At 45.4% G+C, this 18968-nt stretch overlaps 1 protein-coding gene across 1 annotated transcript in view; it reads right to left on the bottom strand.

Moving 5' to 3' along the window:
* Positions 1 to 14534: 14534 nt before the first annotated feature.
* DPP3 (dipeptidyl peptidase 3) overlaps positions 14535 to 18968 on the bottom strand; it is a 122238-nt gene continuing 117804 nt past the window's right edge. The window contains 1 exon segment of the mRNA XM_073605244.1: positions 14535 to 15034. Within this exon segment, the coding sequence (XP_073461345.1) occupies positions 14877 to 15034 (158 nt within the window). The 3' untranslated portion in view covers positions 14535 to 14876.

Below are 18968 nucleotides of genomic sequence, written 5' to 3'. Positions count from 1 at the left end.
GAAGGGATTGGAAGGCGGAATTGACTGAGGCAAAGACAAGGGCAGCTAGGCAGGAAGCCCTTTATATCCCAAGACCCTCAGCAAAATGCCAAATTACAATCTTTGGACTAAAGAACTGCTCTTTTTGAGAACAGCATTGACGAGAAAGCAATTACTCTACCAGTCTCAGCGAATATATGAGCAGGGGGAGAGGACAGGGAGACTGTTGGCCTGGCTCTCTAGGGATACTGCTGGAGTGGTGGCCTCCCTCAGTTCTGGCCAAATTTGGGTTCGGACCCCAGTTTCTGTCATTGCAGCTACTTTATGCTAACCCCTGGTCGCAAGTTCGTACTAATGACATCCTCTTTGTATATTTTCCCCTAGGACTTTGGACACTCCAAGGCTGCACACTTTCCCTGGGACTATTCACCTTGGCCCTGGAACCATTGGCTATTCTCCTAAGGGCGGACCCAGAAGTTAAAGGCATAGAGGTGGGACCATTGGAAGAAAAGCTGTCACTGTATGCCGATGACTCCCTGCTATATTTCGCAGGCTCCTACTCGTCTCTTTGTGCTGCATTGGCCCTTTTTGATCAGTTCAATACTAATGCTAATCCCATTACACCCATCGGTTCCCCGCATAGATACACAAACACCTTTAAAGTGGGTCGAGGAGTTTACCTACCTGGATGTGAGAGGATCCACTAAGGCCTAGCTAGAACAAAATGTATATCCCTTTGTCAAAACTCGCCCGAAAGTGTGCCATCTGGCGCAACTTTCCCCTGATGCCCGTTGGCCGCGTGAACTTATTGAAAATGATCTATCTACCGAAATTTTTATACTACTTTCGAAATACCCCAGCACACATCCCTAAATCCTTTTTTTTTTGCACATTAAGAGTGTGGTGGTGACTTTTGTCTGGGCGAGCCCCATAGGGTATCCATAAAAATACTCTACCTTCCCCTTTCGGTTGGAGGACTGGCACTCCCGAACTTTCAACTGTAATATTGGGCGGCAGTGCTAGTCACTGTATGGTGGTGGTTATCCCAGCCCTGGCAGAACCCTGCAGTAGCACTTGAGGTGGCCCTGCTGGGTTCTTACGCAGCCCTTAGTAACTTGGGTTTTAGGGGAGTTATGGCCCACCCTTCTGTAACGAACCAAATGAAAACCACGCTATGAGCTTGGCAGCATGCAAGAGCAATTTATCAGAAGTCACGGCATTTCTTGGCACATACTCCTTTAGAGTTTCTCTAAATCCATTTGGTGTCCTTGGATGTCTTTGACCACCTATGATTCCTGTATCTGAGTCCATTTATTTAGCTCCGGAGGGCTCATTTTACACAAGCTTCCCCTGATCCTCTGTAGTGGGGGGTCATGGGGCTCTGAGCCCTGAGCATTTGAGATCCCTCTGGAGTGGTGGTGACAGCAGCTGGTGACGTTGATGTGTTTTCCCTATGTTTGGATGCTCATTTAATATCTAGCTCTGGTGAGTTTAACCCCCTGAGGGGAGAGTGTTCGCACTTGGTGAAATCTGGACTGACCGGTGGAAGGTGCACGCTGTGACTTATTTTCATGATCACCTATTGAACACTTTATGAACTATACTCTGAACTTTTCATCACATTTTTTAAGGGAAAGGACTTTTTTCAAAAAAAGATTTTTTTTTTCTTTTTTTCCTTCATGTGTTGTTGGCCACATGTATACTTTAGTTTGCTCAACAATAGCGCTGTTTAGTGTGATATTTTAGTCTGGTTTTAAGATTATTTTATACCACTGTTTTTTACACATACTCCTTTACGGGGTAACCCCTTACCTATACACCATTCCAGACCCTTCTGTCTGGGCTAAAAGAGGGATTACTACACTTAAACACATAATGGTAGATGGTAAGAGACTATTCCAAAGCCTATTGTTCTTGAGTCTGACTCTGTAGAGCAGCTCCTTATTTCTGGTGTGATGGGAAAACCGCTATCCTCCCTATACTTATACCTGTCCGTGGCATATGATACCAAGCCAACCCGTTCTTTAGATAAGGTAAAATATCCGCCAATCTGTACCTGACAATCAGGGCCAACAATCAGCTGAGCACTGGGATCCGTGTTTATACAGTTACAGATCGGCGGGTTTTTTACATTACACAGGCACAGGGGCACATGTTATTACGATAAAGAGGGGATAAGACAATTTAGTAAAAGTGGGTTAACACCACTTTAAGTTACATACAGATGCATCAAGGTCTTATGGTTATGGTGCTTATTGAAATGGTCACTGGTTATTTTTTGAGAGCAGCAGGAGTGGGGGGGGGGGGGGGGGGGGAGGGGGCTGGGCAGGCGCAGGTACGAGCAGGGAGGGGAGGGTGGAGGAGGACAGAGGAGACACAGACACAGGAGAGCTGCAGATAGCAAACTGACCACGGTGTCAGGGCTCAGCAGTCATGATTATTGTGGTCAGTTTGCAGAGTGCAGGGTATAGCCAGGCAGGATCAGCCAGGTTTTTTTAGGGTAAACAAGGGGCCAAATGACACAGCACAAGCACTGTGCTGTATAACATAGTAACACAAGTTAACAGGATCTGTTTTTTTTTTTTTTTTTGGGGGTTAATGATTTACGGGAGGAAGTTGAGCAAAAGGGTGCCTGCCACAAAGAACTACCATTAAAGTGTTGGGATGGGATGGGGATTTAACACCCGAAATACCACGATACAATCTCTTAGAAAAAAAACACGTCCCATTGGCATTACTCTGTCCAGCAATACCTGAATTTTAATAATCTTACCCTGTGGTAATCTAAATTCCAGAGATCGTATCAATTTGTATACCCCAAAATTCCAAACAAGTAGTAGTGAATACAGATTTTTCAAGAAGGGGGTGAAGAAAGGAAGCGCCACATGAGTGCAGTATTAGTATGTATGTTTAATGATACATCATAAGGTAACACTTACAAGAATAACATGAATAAAAGGCTCATCTGTGAGTAGGCAGTCCTTGTGGATCCCTCGAGCTCCAGTCCGGAAGGTGTACCAGCGGTGTAGGCCTGCAGGTGGAAGCTGTTTAGCCAGTGGTTCATCCTGTGGCCATCAGGGACAAGCTGGGGCCGGCGTAGAGCGCACGGAGGATGTGCGTGACGTCATGGGTCATCCAGCGGCTTGCGGGTACACTCCAGGGGGAGGGCTTACGCCGAGGGAGGGTTCTGGCAATGAGTGAGCACTGAATAGGCTACGCGCTCGGAGCGGCTGCTCCTTCAATAGGCCTGAGCTACAGATTTTTCGGGTGCTAATGGGATTCCAAAAGTACGACTTATGATACGGAACACCTTGAATAAATATAAACAGTCAGCTGAATTGGCTTTTCCAATAAGCAAGAAAAAGATTTGTGTTCCTGCTTAGCAGGAATACAAGATCAGCATACTCCCCTCTCACATAACGGTGGTCTGCCTTGTTTACAACTGTTCTGCATTTCTCATGAACGATCGGCGGGTACTGGCAGACATCACTTCCAGCGTAACCGCTGATTGTCAGCCATATTTATAATAAAACTAAAGTATGAACAGGGGAGATGACCAACAATGGCAGGGAGTGCATCACTGCAGCAAATATAGACACGTATACTTAATGTGGTTGTAAACCTCAGAATAAAACCCTGCAAGACAAAGGCATAATGACCTAGTATGCATCGCACTCTAGCTCAATATGAAAAACTTACTTCAGAATGAAGTCCTGCAGTGCTGCCCGCACACTGCAGACACGGCCGACATCTTTCCCGTTGTTACTTCTGGGTTTGCGGGCTCTAGCGTGCGGGAGCCGCCGGTCACGACAAGGGCCCTGAAGAAATGGCACAAGTGGGCCGTTTCTTCAGTGCTCATGCGACGATGACGTTGGCAGCAGCATATATTGTAAATATCTCCTAAACGGTACAAGACTGTATTCAAGGAACAGTTACATACTGTATAGTTACATAGTTAGTCTGGCTGAAAAAAAAAAACACAAGTCCATCTAGTTCAACCAATAAAAGGAAAAACAAAATTACGTTATTAATACTACTTTACTTCCTCTTTAAATGGGCCCCAAGAAGGCCATAAAGTCTTCCTCTTAAATTGTACCTACAGCTAAGGCTTGGAGCCCACTTAAAGAGGAAGTAAAGTAGTATTAATAATGTCATTTTGTTTTTCCTTTTATTGGTTGAACTAGATGGACCTGTGTCTTTTTTCAGTTAGACTAACTACGTAACTATATACAGTGGGGACGGAAAGTATTCAGACCCCCTTACATTTTTCAGTTGTTATATTGCAGCCATTTGCTAAAATCATTTAAGTTCATTTTTTTCCTCATTAATGTACACACAGCACCCCATATTGACAGAAAAACACAGAATTGTTGACATTTTTTGCAGATTTATTAAAAAAGAAAAACTGAAATATCACATGGTCCTAACTATTCAGACCCTTTGCTCAGTATTTAGTAGAAGCGCCCTTTTGATCTTATACAGCCATGAGTCTTTTTGGGAAAGATGCAACAAGTTTTTCACACCTGGATTTGAGTATCCTCTGCCATTCCTCCTTGCAGATCCTCTCCAGTTCTGTCAGGTTGGATGGTAAACGTTGGTAGACAGCCATTTTTAGGTCGTTCCAGAGATGCTCAATTGGGTTTAAGTCAGGGCTCTGGCTGGGCCATTCAAGAACAGTCACAGAGTTGTTGTGAAGCCACTCCTTCGTTATTTTAGCTGCGTGCTTAGGCTCATTGTCTTGTTGGAAAGTAAACCTTCGGCCCAGTCTGAGGTCCTGAGCACTCTGGAGGTGGTTTTCATCTAGGATATCCCTGTACTTGGCTGCATTCATCTTTCTCTCGATTTCAAACAGTCGTCCTGTCCCTGCAGCTGAAAAACACCCCCACAGCATAATGCTGCCACCACGAGGTTTCATTGTATTGGATGGGTGATGAGCAGTGCCTGGTTTTCTCCACACATACCGCTTAGAATTAAGGCCAAAAAGTTCTATCTTGGTCTCATCAGACCAGAGAATGCTATTTCTCACCATGGAGTCCTTCAGGTGTTATTTTAGCAAACTCCATGTGGGCTTTCATGTGTTTTGCACTGAGGAGAGGCTTCCGTTGGGCCACTCTGCCATAAAGCCCCGACTGGTGGAGGGCTGCAGTGATGGTTGACTTTCTACAACTTTATCCCATCTCCCGACTGCAACTCTGGATCTCAGCCACAGTGATCTTTGGGTTCTTCTTTACCTCTCTCACCAAGGCTCTTCTCCCAGGATAGCTCAGTTTGGCCGGACGGCCAGCTCTAGGAAGGGTTCTGGTCATCCCAAACATCTTCCATTTAAGGATTATGGAGGCCACTGTGCTCTTAGGAACCTTAAGTGCAGCAGAAATTTTTTTGTAACCTTGGCCAGATCTGTGCCTTGCCACAATTCTGTCTGAGCTCTTCAGGCAGTTTCCTTTGATCTCATAATTCTCATTTGCTCCAACATGCTTTCCCAATCAAGTCCAAACAGTATAATCAAACACAGCTGGACTCAAATGAAGGTGTAGAACCATCTCAAGGATGATCAGAAGAAATGGACAGCATCTAAGTTAAATATAGGAGTGTCACAGCAAAGGGTCTGAATACTTAGGACCATGTGATATTTCAGTTTTTCTTTTTTAATACATCTGCAAAAATGTCAACAATTCTGTGTTTTTCTGGCAATATGGGGTGCTGTGTGTACATTAACCGGTTCCCGACCGGCGCACACCGATGTACATCGGCAGAATGGCACGGCTGGGCAAATGGGCGTACCTGTACGTCCATTTGAATTCCCCGCCGTGCCATTGCGTGCGCACCGCTGGCCGGGAGCTCTGTGAGTCGGGTCGCGGGTCCCGTGTACTCGATCGCTGCGGGGATACCCGCGATCGCCTCACGGACAGGACTAACGGGGAGATGCTGATGTAAACAGCATCTCCCCGTTCTGCCTAGTGACAAGTGTCACTGATCACAGCTCCCTGTCATCGGGAGCTGTGATCAGAGTAATGACACTGCTAGCCCATCCCCCTACAGTTAGAAATCACTCCCCTAGGACACACTTAACCCCTCCCCGCCCCTAGTGGTTAACCCCTTCACTGCCAGTGTCATTTACACAGTAATCAGTGCATTTTTAATCGCACTAATCGCTGTATAAATGACAATGGTCCCAAAAATGGTTCAAAAATGTCCGACATGTCCGCCATAACGTCGCAGTCACAATAAAAATTGCTGATTGCCGCCATTACTAGTAAAAAAAAAATTATTAATAAAAATGCTATAAAACTATCCCCTATTTAGTAAACGCTATAACTTTTGCGCAAACCAATCAAACGCTTATTGCGATTTTTTTTTACCAAAAATATGTAGAGGAATACGATCGGCCTAAACTGAGGAAAAAAAAATTCTTTTTATATATTTTTGGGGGATATTTATTATAGCAAAATGTAAAAAATAATGCATTTTTTTCAAAATTGTCGCTCTTATTTTGTTTATAGCGCAAAAAATAAAAATCGCAGAGGCGATCAAATACCACCAAAAGAAAGCTCTATTTGTGGGAAAAAAAAGGACGTCAATTTTGTTTGGGAGCCACATCGTACGACCGCGCAATTGTCAGTTAAAGCGACGCAGTGCCGAATCGCAAAAAACGCTCTGGTCAGGAAGGGGGTAAAATCTTCCGGGGCTGAAGCGGTTAATGAGGAAAAAAAAATAAACTTAAATGATTTTAGCAAATGGCTGCAATATAACAAAGAGTGAAAAATTTAAGGGGGTCTGAATACTTTCCGTCCCCACTGTATAACCAACTGTCCCTTGAATACAGTCTTATTGAATAGTGGTGTGTATATGAAGAACCAGCCATTAAAATGGCCCAACTGGGGCAACAAGAATACTTGTCAAAACTGATATAGACCAATTTCGGTCCATTGAAACCATAATACAGCCAGAACAAAAGGTAAACATCCTTGCAGGACCACATCGTGGGGGGTTTCTTGTAGCTTGTCTGCTGTCAGAAATCAACTAAGATATCCTGACAGGGCGTCATATGACATTCTTCAGGATGCGCAGCACAGCGATCAGGGATGAGGCCTGTCCCCCAGCCACAGCGCATCCCCGATCAGGGTAAAGAGCCAAAAAAATTGGCTTTTTACTATGTGATCAGCTGTGTCCAATCACAGCCAGTCATTGTAAACATACAGCGGTTACTTGCTGTTCCCGTCTTCTTCCAAAAGAAGAACCAAAAACTGTGAGTTACCTATTACTGTGATTTATACACACACTACTGTGCATCACATGCCCCCCCCCCCCCCCCAATAACAAGAACCTATCAGATCAGTGGATCTGTCACACAGCCCCATCAGTGGATCTGTCAGCGCAGCCTATTAGTGCCGCTATCAGTGGATCTATTAGTGCAGCCTAATCAGTGTCACCTGTCAGAGCCAACATCACTGCCGCCCATCACAGCTTAACATCAGCCGCCCTCTCCAAAATATATTTGACTTCTGAGCAGGCATATAAAATTCTTAGTATGTCGGATGATGAGAGCAGTGGGGAGCTCTCCCTATCCGATTCGGAATATGAGCAAGTAGAGAGTAATGGATTGGGGACTGAATCGGAGGAGGAAACAGTCCCTCCCAAAAGGATAAGATCAGAAGACCTAAGGAGAAAGGAGCAGTGCCAATCTGAGTGTAGCAATATCACAAAGGCAGGTTTTTTTTTTTTTTTTAGAAGTAATGCACTCACTAGACAATGGTGATTCTGGGCACATCTGTAATAGTCAGCCAAATGATAGCAGAGATCCAGGGCGGCCGCTGGAGGGCACGTTGTCATCGTACCCGACGGCGCTGGTTGTTTCCGGTGTCCCGGGCTGGATGAAGGAGGCGCAGGAGGAAGCTGTCAGCAGGAAGTCTGTGTGTGATGGAGGCTGGGTCCGTGCACGCAGGCATTGCATAGACCCAGCCTCCCTCACACAGAGGGACCGGGACACCGGAAACCACCAGCGCCGCTGGGTACGATGACAACGCGCCTTCCAGCTGCTGCCCTGGATCTCTACCATTTGGCTGACTGTTACAGGTGTGCCTACAATGACCATTGTCTAGTAAATGCATTATTTCGAAATAAACCTGCAGTTGTGATATTGCTACACTCAGATTGGCGCTGCTCCTTTCTCCTTGTGTCTCAGTACCTACAAAGTTTCTTCTTCTGTGCGCAAGGATCCCTGTCCTTTCCTCCTATGGCTACTACCCAGGATATACAGACTTTTTAAATACATGGACCTTCTTCCTCCCCCCTCACCTTGTCTTTGGATTCAATTGTCCTACAGAGGTGTCCTTGCATCAGCCATAGAGTACCTAGTGCTCCAATTACCCTTGTTCAGATCAGAAGACCTGCCTACCACCAGCAGCGCTATACCCCCCAACAGCACCAACACCAACGGAGCTAGACCCCAGAAAGAAAGGCCCAGTACCAGCAATGGAATAACGCACCAGGGCCAAAGAATTCAGACCCAAAGCTATCTTCCAGATGACCTGGCAAACTCATTATGACTGCCTTCCAGCTCAGGGTCAGCTGCAATTCCCCCTTTTCACCGCACAGCCAGGTGTGCATCTCTACACTCATGATTATGAAATAGATTTTTTTTACTTTATTTTCCCTGAAGATTTGCTGCAATACATCCTGGACTAAACAAGCCTTTTTGCAGAGCAACATATTTCCACCAACCCCAATTTGTCCTATGCCCGTATGTTTAATTGGCGCCGTCTCACAGTGGAGGAGTTAAAATAGTTTTTGGGCCTTACGTTTTATATGGGGCTTACAAAGAAAAAGGAGTTGCATGCCTACTGGTCCACCAGTAAGCCTTTTTGCAGAGCAACATATTTCCACCAACCCCAATTTGTCCTATGCCCGTATGTTTAATTGGCGCCGTCTCACAGTGGAGGAGTTAAAATAGTTTTTGGGCCTTACGTTTTATATGGGGCTTACAAAGAAAAAGGAGTTGCATGCCTACTGGTCCACCAGTGTACAAAGGCAAAGACTCCCAGCTCCAGCCCCGAGTGCCCAACGTTAGAGGTGCGCATCTTCAGTGGTCTCACCATTCGATTCAATTACGATTATCATGGCAATGATTCGATTCCGCAATGCATCACGACTACTGCCGATGGTTTTCATCAACAAATTCAAGCAGGAGAACTTAAGGATGGAAGAGTCTGGGGATAGGGAAGGAGAAATCAATAAATAGGAAAAAAGAAAGGAGAAATCCATGAATAGGAAAGGAAGGAAGGAGGTATCCATAAATAGGAGAGGAAGGCTGTCCAGGAATATTATTCAAGTCTGGGCGGGAGGGGTGATAGGAACTGAAGGATGAAGGGGTCCAGAGATAAGAATGGATGGGACCTCAGATTGTTCAGGGTTGCATGGGGTGGTGGTTGGAGACTGTGAATAGAGGTGAGGTGGGCGATAGCCACTGATTTGAATAGGGAGGTGCAAGAGGAATGGGCTGGGAGCCATGTCCGTCTGATGTGGAGTCTCGGTGATCTGGGGTTAGTGACCGGGAGCATTTTGAGACATAGAGGGGGGGTTGGGCGAGAGACAGTGTGAATTGAGGGGGGAGGAACGGTTGTGGAGGATATCAGGCAGTTTGACAGCCAGCTGGGGGACATGCTGTCATATCTGCATTAAAAACCAAAAGAAAGTGGGCGCTGTATGATTAGTTAGCAGCTAGCATATGGTGAATATACAACCAACTACTCAGGGCCCTCTCCTTCTCCTCCAAACACCCATGTGCCCTCTCCTTCTCCCGCAGCCACCCAGGGGCCCTCTCCTCCAAATGGCCACCAGGGGCCCTCTCCTTTTCCCGCAGCCACCCAGGGGCCCTCTCCTCCAAATGGCCACCAGGGGCCCTCTCCCGCAGCCACCCAGGGGCCCTCTCCTCCAAATGGCCACAAGGGGCCCTCTCCTTTTCCCGCAGCCACTCAGGGGCCCTCTCCTTCTACCATAGCCACCCAGGGGCCCTCTCCTCCTCCCTTAGCCATGCAGGGGCCCTCTCCTTCTCCATTAGCCATGCAGGGGTCCTCTCTTCCTCCACCAACCATCCTGGGGCTCCTCACCCCCTTTCCTCAGTAGACACTGCAAATATGTGACCAGGCTGCAGAGTGACCAGTCAGGGGTGTGGTTACCTGCATGTTCCCGGGCCAGGGCAGAGATCTCCTCCTGGGAGAAGGTCTACTGTGCAGTGTGCCCTCATCAGCCATTGTCCCTGGATCAGAGCCAGCAGGATCCCGATCACAGCCACCAGCGCGGCGACCCTCACAGCCCAGGACTCCCAACAGCCAATCACGGCAGAGTGAGCTGACAGACCGGGCAGCCACTTCCTACTAATGTGGGGACACGCCCACCGCCCGACTCCTCCACATCCTCAGTGTCCTCCCCGCAGCCCCCTCACCTGGCTCTGCCGCTCTAACTGGCTCTTCTTCGGTCATTCTCCACCGTCACACCTCTGGCTGGGAAAGCCGTGGCCGCCCTAAACACTTCCGGGGACCAATGGCTCTGCTCTCCTCCCCAGAGCTCCATGCTCTACTGGTCCGGCCACTCCCATCAGCTGCAGCACCAGCATGGACAGGACGAGCCGCCCTTTAGCTCTGGCCCCGGCCCTCCATGTTCCTGCCAACATGTGCGCACAGCCTGGCTCCTTACTGCCATTACCATGAATGTGACAAGGGGGAGGAGCCGCGATGACGTCAGTGCACATTGCAATTCAGCTGCTCCCTGCATTGATGCAGAATCGAGCAAGGCTAAATCGTGATGCATCGATTATATTCAGCACCCCTACCCAACGTACATCGAAACAAGCGGAAAAATTGTCTGGGACCTGGCATACCCCCTGCTCAAAAAAGGCTACCATATCTACCTAGACAATTATACCAGTTTGCCCCTTTTCCACCACCTGTACCATGAAAAAACCTTGACCTACAGAAAAAACACGAAGGACTTCACACAAAATTTAGTAACGACAAGGCTACAAAGGGGGGAATTGGCAAATCTGAGGAACGAGGAAGTGTTGGCCATGTGGTGGAGGGACAAGAGAGATGTTTACATCCTGTCCACCATCCACGATGATACCTTGGTGAAGATCCATGGAAAACACGGTCCCATTGTAAAGCCTGAATGCATCCACAATTATAATCTGTTCATTGGGGGGCGGGGGTGCATTTAAACAACCAGATGCTACAGCCCTACTTACCAACTATTGTTTCTGGTATAAAAATAGTTGAATTTTATCCATTCCATTTGACCATGTATAATGTGTACAAAAAATTGTCACTGCCCTGATCTACCACCAAAGGATCCCCCCAGGAATCATTCATTATGATTATGTAAGTCAACTTCATGAGCAACATTTTCCTGAACACATTCCACCCACAGAATCCGGAAGAAGGCGCCAAAAGAAATGTCGTGTATGCAGCAGAAGAGAAATTAGAAAAGACACCATTGTCCCCAATGTCCACCCCAACCAGGCCCATCGGAGAATGCTTCAGAAGATGTTAGTTCTCCTTATTTTTAACAGCCTGCCATTTCCCCGTTTCTAATACCTGTGCGGATCATTTGCCTGCTGCCTCGATTGACCATGACTCTACCTTCCACGTTAACTGACCCTGGCCTGTTTACAGACGATGCCTCTGCCTGCCGTATGGATTGTTTCTAAACCACGTTTCTGCCTTCCACGTGCACTGACCTCAGCCTGTAAATCGACCATGTTTTTTGCCTGCTGCTTGGACTGATCTTTTTCCCTGCTACTGTAGTAGTGGGATGCAAGATAACACAGGGGTCTCACATATATGAGGGGCTTCAGAATAGTGTTCTGAGTAGAGAAAAACTGTTTTTGGTTTCCTCAGGGTTTTGTAATTTCCAGAACAGGGTCTGGAGACCGGAGGATTCAAAGAGATTTGGGTGGGAGAAGCCTCTACCCCTTTCCAAATTCTTTCCTGACCAAGGCCCTAAGCTTGTTCTTTCCTGCTGCCTGGACCAATACTTTGGCTGTACTGACCAGATCTCTGCCTGCTGTCTACACTGACTATGGACAGTGTTCCTGCCTGCTGCCTGGAAAATTTCTTTTGCTGTCACTGTCCACGTCCCTGCCTACTGCCTGGACCTATGCTCTCCTCTGTGGACAACTGCACTACAAAAACCACAGGTAATCATTTATTTACCCTTTGCTCAGCAGAATGCATTTTGGGGTGTAATTTGCACATTAACACACGCTATGTGTTAGAAATATGAAGGGCCTTCAAAGGAAATTATGTGTGTAATTTATGTCCCTAGAACACCTGATGGTGCTCCTTGGATATTTTGGGGTGTCATTTTTGCTATGTGTTAGAAATAGCGTATAAATTGACAATTTTGTGTAAAATAAAAATATGTTTTCATTTTCTTTCCACATTTTCCAAAAACTTGAAAAAAAAAATGACATGTTCAAAAGACTCATAATGCCTCATTGAATATACAGTGGGGACGGAAAGTATTCAGACCCCCTTAAATTTTTCACTCTTTGTTATATTGCAGCCATTTGCTAAAATCATTTAAGTTCATTTTTTTCCCTCATTAATGTACACACAGCTCCCCATATTGACAGAAAAAAACACAAAATTGTTAATATTTTTGCAGATTTATTAAAAAACAAAAACTGAAATATCACATGGTCCTAAGTATTCAGACCCTTTGCTGTGACACTCATATTTAACTCAGGTGCTGTCCATTTCTTCTGATCATCCTTGAGATGGTTCTACACCTTCATTTGAGTCCAGCTGTGTTTGATTATACTGACTGGACTTGATTAGGAAAGCCACACACCTGTCTATATAAGACCTTACAGCTCACAGGTGCATGTCAGAGCAAATGAGAATCATGAGGTCAAAGGAATTGCCTGAAGAGCTCAGACAGAATTGTGGCAAGGCACAGATCTGGCCAAGGTTACAAAAAAATTTCTGCTGCACTTAAGGTTCCTAAGAGCACAGTGGCCTCCATAATCCTTAAAAGGATGACGTTTGGGACGACCAGAACCCTTCCTAGAGCTGGCCGTCTGGCCAAACTGAGCTATCAGGGGAGAAGAGTCTTGGTGAGAGAGATAAAGAAGAACCCAAAGATCACTGTGGCTGAGCTCCAGAGGTGCAGTCGGGAGATGGGAGAAAGCTGTAGAAAGTCAACCATCACTGCAGCCCTCCACCAGTCGGGGCTTTTATGGCAGAGTGGCCCGACGGAAGCCTCTCCTCAGTGCAAGACACATGAAAGCCTGCATGGAGCTTGCTAAAAAAACACCTGAAGGAATCCAAGATGGTGAGAAATAAGATTCTTTGGTCTGATGAGACCAAGATAGAACTTTTTGGCCTTAATTTTAAGCGGTATGTGTGGAGAAAACCAGGCACTGCTCATCACCCATCCAATACAGTCCCAACAGTGAAGCATGGGGGTGGCAGCATCATGCTGTGGGGGTGTTTTTCAGCTGCAGGGACAGGACGACTGGTTGCAATTGAGGGAAAGATGAATGCGGCCAAGTACAGGGATATCCTGGACGAAAACCTTCTCCAGAGTGCTCAGGACCTCAGACTGGGCCGAAGGTTTACCTTCCAACAAGACAATGACCCTAAGCACACAGCTAAAATAACGAAGGAGTGGCTTCACAACAACTCTGTGGACTGTTCTTGAATGGCCCAGCCAGAGCCCTGACTTAAACCCAATTGAGCATCTCTGGAGAGACCTAAAAATGGCTGTCCACCAACATTTACCATCCAACCTGACAGAACTGGAGAGGATCTGCAAGGAGGAATGGCAGAGGATCCCCAAATTCAGGTGTGAAAAACTTGTTGCATCTTTTCCAAAAAGACTCATGGCTGTACTAGATCAAAAGGGCGCTTCTACTAAATACTGAGCAAAGGGTCTGAATACTTAGGACCATGTGATAGTTCAGTTTTTCTTTTTTAATAAACCTGCAAAAATGTCAACAATTCTGTGTCTTTCTCTCAATATGGGGTGCTGTGTATACATTAACGAGGAAAAAAAATGAACTTAAATGATTTTAGCAAATGGCTGCAATATAACACAGAGTGAAAAATTGAAGGGGGTCTGAATACTTTCCGTCCCCACTGTATGGGCACTGGGTGTTTGCTTTCCAAAATGGGGCTATACTGGTTGATGATTTTGGAGTTCCACCATCTTGACTTTTTATGGGTACTTTTAGTACTGCAGCTGTTGGGGTATTATTTTGTTGTGTGGACCTAGCCACTAGTTCATAGCATGGAAGGGTTCAGTATTATAAAGATGAATTCATGACTTATTCAAAGAGCTGGACTAGCTGTAAAACAGCTAGCCAAACTGGGTACATTACACAGGGAGAGGCTCCATCTCAATATAATCTGCAGGTCATGGCCATCCATAAAAGCGCTTGATTCACAAAGCAGAGGCCTTTAAACACAAAAGCATCATTTCTGTTGCATCACCTTGTTTACTAAGAAGGTCACAGCAACTATTAGCAAGCAATAAAAAAATAAAATAACCGAGACGGGTTTGGTAAAATTATTTTTATTTTTTAATGCATTCAGTTTTAGTTCTTATCTCATCTTCGAGCCACAAAAACCTGTACTTGTCAGACCTACACGACCCACTGCAACAAGGAAGGTCCTTGTCACTTTTTCCTTAAGGAACTCTTTCTTGGTAATTAAAATCTTGACATGTTCCCATTCATTTTTTTTCCCATAATCATTAAAAATGAGTATTCACAAACCCATTCCCTGCATTGATCTGCCATATTGCTAATTACACCCAATCCAAGCTGAACACCTGCAGAGTACTGCCTAATAATCCATCCATGACACAGCCCTGCAAATGTGATCTAGAAGCCACAGTAATCATCTACTGCACTCCTTCCCCCAGAAATGGGCATCTGCACAGCTCATTTCTAGCATTAAGCACTCCAGTTCCTCTTCATCATCAGGGAATCGCTCTATGACGGACTGGATAAGACCTGAAGGACTGCTGTCATACCGCAGGGCTTCTACAGCTGCCCCTGCAGAGAAAAATAAAAAATAGCATTTTTGTACTCACCATAAAATTATTTTCTTAGATTGTATTTAGGAACACAGAGTCGCATACTGCTTTATAAAAGTATAAAGGAAGTAAAACAAAAACAACTAGGAACCAGAGCATGTATATGTACTGAAAGTCTCTGCGGTCGTCATGCTGCGTTATTTTTTTTTTTTAACTATTTTTGACGCTTAGTTGCCTACCAGCAAGTAGTGACATAGAACAGTTCTGACAGCTGCATCATGGAGACAGTTGCAACCAGAGGACTAGAGCTACATAGTATTCTGTTTCTTTCTTGTCCATTGAGGGACACTGTATGTTATATACCGTTGGAGTAAACAAATGCCTAAAGATTGGACACTGGCAAACAAAAAATCTGTAGGCCAACTCAGGATAACCCTTCCTACTCCCCTGCATGCCTCTGTTTGTAGCAAGTGGTGCCAAGAGAAAGATCATAAAGATTTTTTGCTGGTACCTATCCATGGCAGCATACCCATGATAGAGCTCCGCCCTGGACTCCACCCCCAGGTGCAGTGAATAGCATAAAAAACAAAGACATCCCAAGCATTCTCCTTTTTTGTGAATGGAAGCAAGATGTTCCTACATCTGTCTGCAGCAGCTTCTGTCTGGGTTCAGCCCCTCCCAGGAGCGGTCCCTGTCCTCCGGCTGCTAAATGTGATTATAAGGCTGGGAACCCCTCCATATGTCTTTTGGGGTCAGTAGGAGTCTCCTCACTAGGAGCATTTTTCTCTGCCAAAATTTTAATATGGCGTTAGGTTTTGATCAAGGCCAGGAGAGCAGCTCACTCACCTTGCTTTTCCGCCTTTCCCACTTTCTTGACTCTGACCTATCTCAGCCAGGGCCATCGACTAGTAGCCTCCCTCTCCCCATGTCAAGGCAAACATCAAAGGAATTTCCAGAACAAAAAATTTTCCATAGCCACCTGGCTTTAGTTCAGTGGTTGAAAGGGTAGAAGTTTTTTTTTTACCTAAATGCCTCCTCACTGGACATGGAGGCTGCTGTCAAGTAAAGACCATGAGGTGAGGGCAGGGGCGAGCCACACTGTTATGGACACATATGGCATGGCTCATAATCGAGTCTGCACAAGTGCCCTCATAGCAAGCAGCTTGCTATGGGGGCACTTGGCAAGAGGAAGGAGCCAGAAGCGCCGGCGGAGGACCCAGAAGAGAATGACTGGGGCTGCCCTATGCAAAACTATTGCACAGAGCAGGTAAGTATGCCATGATTATTAAAAAATTAAGTTAAAATCACTTTTTGTTTCTCCCTGGTGCAGCTTTATGTTCAGGCAGTAAAACATGCCATCAGCTGGCAGGAGACTGAGTAGTCCCCCCAAGATCACTTGGGGACACTTTCCATTTTCGAAAAAGCATCAATCCTTTTTTCCGGCTAATGGGGGGAAATCAAAGAACTGCTAGAGGAGGAAGATTTTCTCTAAATTGACTGAACAAAATTCTATCCACTGGCTGAGGCAGATCCTACAACTTTGGACACACCACCTGTAGTTGTTGTAGCAGTGGTCCTTTTAGCCAAAAATATAACATTACCTATGGAGGACTCATCGTCTTCCAGACGCTCTTGACAGGTGCATTGATCTTACCCTAAAGAGAGCTTATCAAGCAGCAGGGGGTGCATATAAACCGGTGATAGCACCTATATCAGTCCCTAACGCTATCAGAATATACTGTATACAGAAAACAGGCGGCTAATCACCATTATGTACCCAAGTAAGACATAGGCATAGGACTATTCGCTGTTGCCTGGGAAAAGTCAAGACAAATGATCTGCTCCTATGTTGGACAGTACCCCCTCTCTCTGGATGTATGAAACCGCAGCTCTGTTGTCCATCTGTAAGAGTACCAGACAGTTCTTGATTTGAGGGAACTGTGCAGTCAGTGCTAGAGGCCTCCTGATTCTCTAGCACATTTAATAGAACACCTGTGGTGGGAAATTACCACATTCCTTGAACTTTCCCTAGTGTGCCCCCCCCAGCCCTTCATACTAACATCTGACGTAAGTATGGTCCACGAGACAGGACCCAACAGGCGAGACATTGCGAGTATTTCTTGCTTAGTCCACCAGAGAAAGCCTGAATTACAGTGCATTGAAAAAGTATTCATATCCCTCGAAATTTTCCACATTTTGTCATGCTACAACCAAAAACGTAAATGTATTTTACTGGGATGTTATGTGATAGACCAACACAAAGTGGCACATAATTGTGAAGTGGAAGGAAAATGATACATGGTTTTCAAATTAAAAAAAAAAAAATCTGAAAAGTGTGGCGTGCATTTGTATTCAGCCCCCTTTACTCTGATACCCCTAACTAAAATCTAGTGGAACCAATTGTCTTCAGAAGTCACCTAATTAGTAAATAGAGTCCACCTGTGTGTAATTTAATCTCAGTATAGATACAGCTGTTCTGTGAACCCCTCAGAGGTTTGTTAGAGAACCTTAGTGAACAAACAGCATCATGAAGGCCAAGGAACACACCAGTCAGATCAGGGATAAAGTTGTAGAGAAGTTTAAAGCAGGGTTAGGTTATAAAAAAATATCCCAAGCTTTGAACATCTCACGGAGCACTGTTCAGACCATCATCCGATAATGAAAAGAGTATGGCACAACTGCAAACCTACCAAGACATTGCCGTCCACCTAAACTGACAGGCCAGGCAAGGAGAGCATTAATCAGAGAAGCAGCCAAGAGGCCCGTGTTAACTCTGAAGGAGCTGCAGAGATCCACAGCTCAGGTGAGAAACTCTGTCCACAGGACAGCTATTAGTCGTGCACTCCACAAATCTAACCTTTATGAAAGAGTGCCAAGAAGAAAGCCATTTTTGAAAGAAAGCCATAAGAAGTCCCATTTGCAGTTTGCGAGAAGCCATGTGGGAGACACAGCAAACGTGGAAGAAGGTGCTCTGGTCAGATGAGACCAAAATTGAACTTTTTGGCCTAAAAGCAAAACGCTATGTGTGGCAGGAAAACTAACACTACACATCACTCTAAACACACCATCCCCACTGTGGTGGCAGCATCATGTTGTGGGGATGCTTTTCTTCAGCAGGGACAGGGAAGATGGTCAGACTTGGTGGGAAGATGGATGGAGCCAAATACAGGGCAATCTTAGAAGAAAACCTGTTAGAGTCTGTAAAAGACTTGATACTGGGGCAGAGGTTCATCTTCAAGCAGGACAACGACCCTAAACATACAGCCAGAGCTACAATTGAATGGTTTAGATCGAAGCATATTCATGTGTTAGAATGGCCTGGTCAAAGTCCAGACCTAATTCCAATTGAGAATTTGTGTCAAGACTTAAAAATTGCTGTTCACAGATGCTCTCCATCCAATCTGACAGAGCTTGAGCTATTTTGCAAAGAAGAATGGGCAAAAATTTCACACTCTAGATGTGCAAAGCTGGTAGAGACATCCCCAAAAGATTTGCAGCTGTAATTGCAGGGAAAGGTGGTTCTACAAAAGTGTTGACTCAGGGGGGCTGAATGCATGCCGCACTTTTCAAATATTTGTAAAAAAAAAAAAAAAAAAAAATTGAATACCATTTATCATTTTCCTTCCACTTCACAATTATGTGCCACTTTGTGTCGGTCTATCACATAAAATCAATTTACGTTTTTGGTTGCAACATAACAAAATGTGGAAAATTTCAAGGAGCATTAATACTTTTTCAAAGCACTGTACTTGAAAAGGTGTGAAAGATGAAGCCTCTTTTATTGAGTTAGGAATCCAGTCAGAAATGTCTGAGGTGCCAGTGAGCCCACGGCACTAGGGGGATGCCAGCGGACATGATGCCTATCAGACTCAAAATATTGTGATGCTGTTAGATGGGAATGGAGCAACACTCTAATCATTGTCTGTGAAATGATTGATACTTTCTGTGCTGGC

The sequence above is a fragment of the Aquarana catesbeiana genome, linkage group LG11, assembly GCF_042186555.1.
Source record: "Aquarana catesbeiana isolate 2022-GZ linkage group LG11, ASM4218655v1, whole genome shotgun sequence".
Lineage (NCBI taxonomy): Eukaryota > Metazoa > Chordata > Amphibia > Anura > Ranidae > Aquarana > Aquarana catesbeiana.
Note: the sequence above shows the minus strand (reverse complement) of the source record. Positions and strands in the feature narration are given on the sequence as shown.